This window comes from Ischnura elegans, chromosome 12 (assembly GCF_921293095.1).
Source record: "Ischnura elegans chromosome 12, ioIscEleg1.1, whole genome shotgun sequence".
Classification (NCBI taxonomy): Eukaryota; Metazoa; Arthropoda; class Insecta; order Odonata; family Coenagrionidae; genus Ischnura; species Ischnura elegans.
Genome location: NC_060257.1, coordinates 83,093,714 through 83,104,037, shown reverse-complemented (window position 1 = coordinate 83,104,037; position 10,324 = coordinate 83,093,714). Strand labels below are relative to the sequence as shown.

The following is a 10,324-nucleotide window of genomic DNA, read 5'->3' as shown; positions in this document are numbered from 1 at the left end:
TATATACCCATAGGAGGCTTTCCAAGGCAAGTGTACACATTGATACCAATGCACATGCCACTTTGTTTTTCCATCCCGAATGTGAACATTTCTAGGTTTCAGAACCTAAAACTATAGGGCTCAGGTAAAGGAGGCCATGGCTCACATCATCAACGATAATTGTTACAATTTTCGGAGTGAAAGGAGAAATTTTACCAATATTTTATAATTCATATCAAATAAATTATTTCCATCTATCAATCTAATATTTTTTTAAATTCTCTCGTATACTCTTTTGATTGGTTATTTTTTTTTCATTTCACCTTGGCCATTTATTTATATTGTAATAATTTTATCATCTGTGGCAAGGCCAGTGGCGGATACAGATGGGGGGCGCGCGCCCCTCCCTTGCGGGTCCAGCCGTATTGGCAAACATGGCAGAACCACGATTGTGACTTTTTTATATCATAAGATGGCATTGTCTTATATATGTGTATAATTACATTAATTACAATTTTATTTTACTCTGCCTGTGACTTGATTATTTTTTATTGCGATATCGCGATAAAAAGTAAAGGCAACTCAATATATCTTTTGCGCCCCCCCCTTGAGTGTTTTCTGTATCCGCCCCTGGGCAAGGCACAGGTTATAATCACTATCAACTCTGAGTCAATAACTCCAAAATATTGTAAACAAACCACTATGTTGTTTTCTTAAATAAATAAATTAAAATTAACAATCGTGAGGAGGCAACAATGGTAGTGAGGGACGCGGAAAGAAAAACTAAGAGAGTCGTGTATGGAGAGAACTAAGAGATAGATGTGTTCTAAAAAGATCGGGAGAAAAGGTAACAAAGTGGTGTGTTGAGAGAACTAAAAGAGAGACGTGTTCTAAAAAGATCAGCGGAAAGAAGAAAAGGAGGCAAAGGAAAAGGAGGCGCCAACGAGAGAGAAAGATGCAATATATTTGTATGATATCAGATTGTAAATTGGGCCCAATTAGTCTTCCTTACGACATCTAGAATATAATTTGTAAAAAATGATTTTGGTGCATGTTATTTCTTAATTAAATGTATTTCTGTACAGTGGTGTCAGAATACTTTTAGTGCTGAGAAAGAGGTATTCAAGCACAAACATCAACCGCAATGATGTCTAAAACAAGTATGTATGTACTTACCAAATTATACAAAAAATGTATTGGATCCAAGCTTTTCTCAGAATCCATCTGCATAATGGTACCAATCAGGGGTGCAGCCAGGATGATGTGTTGAGGGGGCATAACCCAGTAGGTCAGGGGTAGAAGAAGATGTGAAAATTTTTCTCTAGAAATCACATTTAATGCTATTTTGGCAATTAAAATTACAAAATTGATGGGTCATCAGGAAGTTGTTTCACTAAAAGATAATGGTGGAGTAGAATAAATTTGTTCCATAGGTTAATATTTTTCTGCTAAAATTAAATGGTTTGAGGGGACAAGTGCCCCCTTTCCCCCCTAGCTATACCACTGGTACCAATTACATATGATTAGCAATTTTCTTAATACATGGCTAGAAATTTGTTCCAAGAATTTCCAACATTCAGGGGGACTATGTCAATGCCAATATGCATTTTACCAAAAACATATTTTTCCTAAATGCATTATTAGTGCTTGGTGTTCACTTTCACAGTCCTTATTTCTTCTTACTAGTCCACTGCTTCTCTTCTTACAAAGCCAATAATTTGCATAGACACCTACAGAAATACAGGGATTACACACAAATCACATTGAAAAATAATAATATTAAATCACACGCAACTATATACAGTGGAACCTAGTTAAAGCGAGTACGGGCTATAGCGAGACCCCCGCTATTACGAGAGATAGCCGATGCACCGTCGATCGACCCTATAATAAACATGTTTAAAAAATTCGTTTTTACGAGGCCCTTTTGGTGTTGGCTCTCGCCATAGCGAGGGTTTCACGGCCGGAAAAACTTACATCAAGACTCCTTAATCTCTATAATTGCTAGCGATTTGTTAGAAATGAAGTTAATGGAGTGCTCTGTCTCAAATTTATGTGGTAAACTGTCGTTTGATAAATAAGTAGTTAATTTTGGTGAAAATATTGTGGCATTAGCATTCGCGAATATTTGATCTTTTGTTCCTCGGGCGGCAGAAAGCAGTCGTCTGCATACCTGCATGTCCATGAGCTGCATGAATAGAAAGCATTTGATGGCAGACACCATGGCCAAGAAAACACCAAACAATTAGTCGTTGTTTGAGTAAGGAAATTTAATGATGCAAAAAAAACATCACCTTTCTAATGGATTTATGCTTACGTTTATCAGATAGAAATTTATCTGTCGCCGCACCACTCTTTTCCTGTATAACTGTTCGCAACAGGTCACCTCCGGTAAAGCGACAATTCTATATAACGAGTGTTTATTGGTGCACCGTGGGGTGTCGTTTTATCGAGGTTGCACTGTATAGAGTAATCTAACAACGCAAGCAAATAAAAGAAAGGAAGAAGCTGCAAAGAGAAACATTTTTGTGAGAGGGAAGGGTACTGAGCACCCATGTGATGGTTAACATCTTTCATGTTAAATAAAATAATGGACTTAAAATGTGCAAATATTTTATTATGAAACATGATTATAATATTCTTTTCAACGCTACACTATACAATTCATCAAAAAATATATACATCTACTCCATTTCCATTATGCAGCAAAAATATTACAAAAACATATGTACAATTCTTATTTTATAAAAACTGAATAGTGCAATATAAAAATATAATTTTAGGTAAATATGTGATACGTTAAAAATTAATAAAGCCTATAAAATATGGAATCAACTACATTGCTTGTACAAATCATGACTTCCCATAAAACTTTTTGTTAAGCAAAAATAGTAAGAGGTTAATGTTTACTTTTGCTTTTCCAAATATGTCCATAATGGAAACACCATCAAATTGCAGCTGAAGTAAATCCTATAAAGAAAAAGGAAGGTACATTTGGAATATTCTTCTTTCATAATGATAAAATTAAAACCAGAATTGAAGATGAACAATAGAATGGGACATACATTGAATGGAGGAAGAGATACTATTTTGGATGATGTTATCCAAATTTCTAAGGGTACTATGTGAGTATATGCATTATTTTCTTAAGGTAAAACACTCTCACATATGTACTGACAGCAGATGGAGAAACCAAGAGGAAAATCATTAGCACATACACTGCTCATCATGCATGAACACCAAAGGCGACATAACAGCATACTATGTATGTATTTTGCATTGCTCAGAGCCCTGCCACGCATTACTTAAACGCCTGCTAATGAAAGTCAGTCAGCCTGTACAACTGATAACACATTTTACTATAAAATGAACACTTTTTGACAACTTTAAGTGACTTGCTGGAAAAAATGCAAAGCAGGCAATGTGAATTTTCTTCTTATGTTGGAGGAATCAAAAGAAGGGCATCCGCAAGAATCAAACTGCCAACCTTCACAACCATTACTCACCACCATCACCACTTCATATGAGAGTAGAGGGTGTACATAGTTACCAATTTTCATAGAAATGATATAATCATAACTTAAATGTTTTGTTCATGAAAGAAGCTTACTTCATTGAAGGTCCAAACAATGACATTTTATTTTTTCCCAATTAACTCAACAACTACAGTAGTCATAATATAGTTTTCTTTCTGATATATCTATAGCCTGCACCGCAATTCACATGAAAACATGTTTACTTCTTAAGTCCGTGGTTTCTATATCCATCTTCATACATGTGAACGCTTTTCAAATTATGGTCTCATGAAATCTCCTCCAAAATTAAAAGTGCCATGAATGGAAATATGCATAATTCTTACACATAAATACCTAAATGAATTTTCTAAAATAATACATTAAGAACACATAAAGAGGAGCTGAAAGTTAGGCCTCCATCTTCTATATTATTTCTACTGTATAGATACCTTTTTCTCAACTTATACGCAACCAAACTCTACAAATGAGGTACCAAAATGCACAGAATTTATCAGAGAACATGCGACGGCATATCTTACTTCCTAAATATTGCCATTGTTTCCTAAAATTGGTTTTTAAATAATAATAATTAAAAAAAAAACCGGTAAATATTCCTGACGTTAACGGCGCACAAAATGATACATTTGTTCATTTGCAACAATATCCGGCATTCTTTAAATAACTTTTATCAAAATGCGGCTGATTCCACATTCAAGTCTCCTGTTGATACGTAAGTATGAGTCATCATGTACGTTTAACAGAGGATAGTGTAATTACTTCCAATGTTGTGTTTAAAGAGATCCTCTGACCTCAAATTGTACATGAACATTCCAATTAAATTTGTACATAAGACCCGGCTTATTTTTCTACATTTTAAAATTAGAAACGTGCCTATCCCTCTGTGGACCTGCATTGAAAAGAGCGGGGGAAGCCCGCTGGGAGAGGGCGCAGCACGCTCGTTTTGTCATTATTCTGGATGTGAAACCCATACGAAAAGGTTTAGCTCCTTACCACTAAGCACCATCCTTATTTCTTCCTTCCAGCTTACCTCAATGATGTAAAACACGCTGGAGGCAGTGGCATAGCCAGGATATTGAAATGGGGCAGGGTGGATTTTAGTGGAGATTTCAAGGCCCTTCTGGAGTGTATTGCAAACACCCCAGGTCAAAGGGGGGTCCTCTTTTGAAGACTCATGGGGGGGGAGGGTGAATTTTTTTTTGCAATTTACGACAAAAACGAAAAATTTCACTTCAATGTTTAAAGTGCATTAATGCTCGAGTTTCAGTTCACCATCAGCTATATATACTAAACTATATACAACTAAGAATAATTTCTCATAAGTCTAGATGAAGCCTCATTCAAGGCTATAGCCCCCATTAGTCCCTCTATAGATCCGCCACTGCCCTCAAAAGATTTTCGTAACAATGCAGAAGGTAATTTTTAAATTTATTGGCTATAAATTCAATTATTTACTATGTCAGTAGAATAATTAGCATGCTGCAAAAAGTGATTTGCATGAATAAGATCATGATAGCCAATTGTAAGTCAACATACAAATAGCAAAGCCTGATTGTCAGGACCAGTGTGTAGAAAAATTAGAAATATGTTACATAAATTAGAATTAAAGATAAATTAACATGGACCGGATGTCATCTATCACTCTCCTACAGAACAATAACATCAAATTGGCAAAAATGAGGCATTGAAATTGATTTTAGCTGTTTCTAACCAGGTAAATTTCCTTTTTGGAGTTTATATCATTGTCAATTCCATGTTATGTCTACATTAGTTTTCGTTTCATGGAGTCTCCTTCTACGATACACAGTTGGAACTAACAGCACACGGGAGCAATGTGGATGAAAAAAATTGAATTTGGCTCAGCTTGTTCAGAAATTTCACTCTCATTTTAGCAGGTCCCGAGCTGATATACACTATGACAAAACATGATATGCATGTGATGTCGTTTTGCTCCACTAAGCATCTAAGGAGTCCTAGAAATAAGTGCATAAAACTGTATCACAACTTACCAGCTAATATAAAACAAGAGGACTGACTTAATATATTTAAGAGAAAGTTATTAAACTTCCTGGTCATGAGGTGTTTTTATAGTATTATTGAATATCTCATGATGATGCAAATAATACACCTTTTATTGTATTCCTCATTCTTTTTTCTGAAGTGTCCTATACGGTTACTTAAAGCTTTATTTTGTACAGTGTCTTGATTATTATTATTGTTGTTTTTAATGAATGCCGTCATCGAGGTATGGGTACTGCAATCTCATGCCAAGTACAGCTAAGTTTGCCGGCCTTGGTAGCGGCGGGGTAACGTCCTCGCCTATCAAACAAGAGGTCGGGGGTTCGAGTCCCACCTGGGTAGCTTTCCCCTGTCCAGGGCATGGTTATTAATTAATTTGTGTACTTGTTTATGTGTTAAATTTGTTGAATACCCCTACATTAAATGACCAATATGAGCTGTAATCGGTAGTTTGAGGATTAAAAAAAAAAACTCTGTATGAATGATTTATTGCTTTTTTAAACCGCCCATAAAATGAAATATGTATGTACTATGATATGAAATGCTACCACACAGAAATTTCTGGAGCCAGCATAAGTTAGAAATAGTTTCAAAATTTGCCTATGTCATCAACTGACATCAGCCAAACACAAAAAGTCTCTATTTTACCACATACTTACATCATGGCTGACTTCCGGGATCGACTTTCAACGATGATACGGTTATGCCATAGAATTTTGGCTGATGCGGAAATTTCTGAGTGGGCTAAAATCTAATTAATATGTATGTACTATAAATCAATTAAAACTGTAACTTACTTGAATATTCAGTTCCATCCTCTCCATCTCCACACCCATAAACTTGCCTTTAACTTCAAATATGCCATTTTCTTCAAGAGGAGATATCTCAAACAAAACGTTTTTAAATTGAGATTTAGGCAGCCCTTCTATTTCTAGTACAATTCCTTTGGCACAAAGCTTGTCAGCTGAATATTTTATGCTCATCTTTGACTTTACTTTAGCAGTATGCTTATGCGCTGCCTTCAGGGCATGGACATTCCTATGAAAATAAAGAAGGTTTATAGACACAGTTTGACTCAGTGATTCAACCGGAACATTAGTTTGGAATGACAAGGGTAGATCTCATCCCATACTAAGCCACAGGCATGTGAATTTTACACATTGAGAATAGGGGGGCCAAAAAACCTTCAAAAAATTAGTCCACTCTGTGAAAGAGGAAATAATTTACATGAATACAAAATCAACTTCACAAATGCATGTTAAATGTTCTTTAAACATGAGATTTAGTCCACCACAACATAACAGCAATTATAGAGGATATTTAATTAGGAAAGGATACTTTTCACACTAATTTTAAAATATGTGCAGTGCAAACATTAGGAAAGTCATTAATTTTGAAGAAAAAGAATTTTTCGTTATTTTTGTCATGGCAAAGAAAACATGGCTAGCTGAAAAACAGATATTGTGGTCATGATAGTCATACATCACTTAATAGAATGGAAAATATTACTACATAAATTCTCTGATCCATGCTCGCATTCCAGTTTATTGCAAGGGGATAATGAAATATCCCTACTTGGAGCTATTAGGAGGTTGACTAATTATTAGAGTCATACTCATTGATAGATGTCATTTTCATCATTTGGTGCTCTGTTATTCATGCCCCTTTAGAATTCCCTTTCCATAACTTTCTCCCCAAAGCCAGTCTCTTCCAGGTATCAAGATCTCTTCCTCCGGGCCATCAAAAATTCTTGTACATATGTCACAATTCCATTCTGATCTTTCCCTCTACTGCCACTGTTAACCTTCCTCTTCAATCACGATCTTCAACTTTTCCATATGCCTAGCTGTTGATACTATGTAGTCATCAGAAGTCAGCAAAGCTAGATTGGTTTGAGCAGCTCTCCCTCTACTATCCTCGACGCTAATTTCTTCATATTTACATGTCTTTTCTTATGATATCCTCAATAGTTTGTACTTTATAAGCCATTTAACGCCTTTGTACAACATGCTTCCTTTGTATGCATTCTTCGATGAATGCCTTCATCAGACCACCATGCCTTTCGATGTGATCACAGAAGTTGCAGCCCGTGAATGCAGCTAGCGGATGGGGATTCTTACAGAAATAATAGTCCCGGTGTAGCCTAGCATTAATGGAGTGATTCCGGTGATTTTGCATCCGATTCTATTTCTTTATAAAGATCGCAGAAAATATTGAGTGAGAGTAAAAATCATGCATGGATAATCCGCAATACGGATAGACCGCTGCCGGATAATCGGGAGTCTGCTGTATTACGTTTTTAACTAGATAGCCATAATCCATCAACAGATACAAGATAGAATTGACTTAAGTGAGTACCCTGCTTATCCATGAAAACATTATATTCACTAATGCATAATCATTATTATAAAATTATTGGCCATGCAAGTTATTTAAAAATCTTTCAACGAATTTATTTGATATGGTCAGATATTTCTGCAAAACTTTCTCCAAGAGAATAATACACTGCATGATCACAAAAACAACCTAGACATAAAATACAGAGAAACAAATTACTAACCTCTTTCCAGCATTCAAATTTTCCAAGCACTTCCGAATATACTGATTATAGAAAGCAACTTGGTCCTCATAGAATTTACTCTTTGTGTCTAGTGTAGCCTTAGTGGCTCTTAAAGTCTGCAATTCCTGTAAATCATTAAATTGTATAAGCATATTTACTTTGCATGTTAAACATACACATTTCCAATATTGGCTATCTAAATTTACAGCTAGTACCTTTTGACGAATTTGCCTGTATTTTCCTCGGTTGCATATGTCTTTAGCGATGGCAGTTAAGACTGTTTGATAGTGATTATCTTGGGATACAAACCCTTCAAGTTCCAATTTATTCAAATTTCTTCTTATGTGACGCTTATATTCATCCAAACTCATTCTGGAAAAGATACATAATACTTGGTGAAAACTACATACACAATAATCTCCAATCAGCATTCTCATACTACTCTCACCAAGCTATCACTTTCAATTCATTACATTAACATAAATAACCATAAAACATTGGATAAGTATTTCCAATAGTCAAATACTTGAATAATATGTATGATGAAGTATTCATGATATATATGTATTCGGTTTCATCAGAAAAGTGTATCATTGAATAAATGGCTTTGAAATTTTGATAATAACAAACATTACTTGCCTAGGCTGAATCCATGATATTTTTTAAATTTACCCTAAAATTTAATCAAATCATGTAGTAAGTTAAAAGTATTCAAACTCATCAGAGTACACAATGTTACCATGAATATATTCAATAGTTTTAGTTCATTTCATTTGTCTAGGCAATCCAGATGTCATACTTAATCTACTAAATAGACGGAAATGTGAAATGAAATGATTAAATATGTAGCTAGAAAAATGGGAAAAATATTTTTATCAATAGTTTTGAGATGTTACGAGACGTTAAATCATAGCATATTTCAGATATTCAAAGTAAAATTTAGAATTAGAACTCCTTCCTAAATAAGGAAATAAACAGATTTTTGACCCTTCTTAAAAATGTAACCTATTTATAAAATAAATACAGCTATATTGATTGAGTTGGGTAGATGCATGGCAGAGGTAATGATTTAAGATGTAAAAGTCTGAATGTATAAGCTTGGAGGCATCACCAATTTTGAAAATTACCTGGATTTTTCAGATGACAATGATCGAGGCATTAAAATTTTTTGTGATGATATGTACTCCTGGAATTCTTCGAATTGCGCAATCATGCGCTCATCGGATGGTATTGATAAGGCTTCTGATAAGTTACTTCCAAAAAGAAAAGGCAAGGTTATGACCAACAGTTCTTTTGTCCTGCAAGTTAGAAGAAGTAAAGGAAGGAAATTAAAACACCAAAATATACTGCTACATACACTCTGATTTAAAATCAAATTGACAGTCTTAATAAAATAAGTCTGGTCACCTTTGAAGCAAAAATTACAAAAGCTAAGTTATTACAGCCAATTCCTACTACAGATAGTTGAGGGCAAATTTCAGCATGGACCAATTAGGATGGATTTTTTTCTGGGGGGAGAGCGCAAGGGCCTGAGAGGATAACGATCTTCTCGTATTTAGGGTTAAGAACAACATACAACAATTACTGCATGAAATATTATACTTATTTTGATATGGAAGTTATTAATATGAAATTAAATGATTGAGGCTCCGTAATACATAAAGCAAAATGAATGTAATGATAACTGTATTCAAAATCTTGTCTATTTTTTAAGAGTCTGGGGGGGGGGTGCCCCTTCCTCCCCACCCCCCTGAATCCGACTAAGCACAGATCCATATGTGGGTACCTCAATAACAAGAGTATGTGACTATGTCACCAGAGGAAAGCCAGTACATATTAAATTATAGCAAACAAAATTATTACTCACTCAACAAAAAGTTTGCTAGCATCAGCAACATTATCTTCAGGTACTTCAAATTTGTTTATTAATGTTAACTGGAAAGTTGTTTTTGCAGCTTTTTCAGTTGATCCTGGAAGAATTAATATGATAACTTGCATAAACAAACACTACTAAATTCTGAAAAGATTAAAAAAAAAACCACTAGATATTTATCTGACTGAACCATCTAAAGGGTCTAGGTGAAAATTTAAAGAAATCGAGTAATATTGCAAGGTACAATTTAAATTTGATGCATATGCAGTATTTCTTAATTCAATAAATGTATAGATAATCATTTTTAATGTTGAGGCCCTAGGTTATCAAAACATGCAATATCCCAACCACAACCTAGGT

General features: G+C 34.8%; 1 protein-coding gene across 1 annotated transcript in view; it reads right to left on the bottom strand.

Annotated features, from left to right (window-relative positions):
• Positions 1 to 2,578: 2,578 nt before the first annotated feature.
• Positions 2,579 to 10,324, bottom strand: part of LOC124168834 (ras GTPase-activating-like protein IQGAP1) — a 58,123-nt gene continuing 50,377 nt past the window's right edge. The window contains exons 28-33 of the mRNA XM_046547169.1: positions 9,959 to 10,061; positions 9,219 to 9,389; positions 8,307 to 8,463; positions 8,092 to 8,216; positions 6,329 to 6,569; positions 2,579 to 2,949 (exon numbers count right to left, since the gene is read on the bottom strand). Of these exons, the coding sequence (XP_046403125.1) occupies positions 2,833 to 2,949; positions 6,329 to 6,569; positions 8,092 to 8,216; positions 8,307 to 8,463; positions 9,219 to 9,389; positions 9,959 to 10,061 (914 nt within the window). The 3' untranslated portion in view covers positions 2,579 to 2,832. The remainder of the gene's footprint in view (positions 2,950 to 6,328; positions 6,570 to 8,091; positions 8,217 to 8,306; positions 8,464 to 9,218; positions 9,390 to 9,958; positions 10,062 to 10,324) is intronic.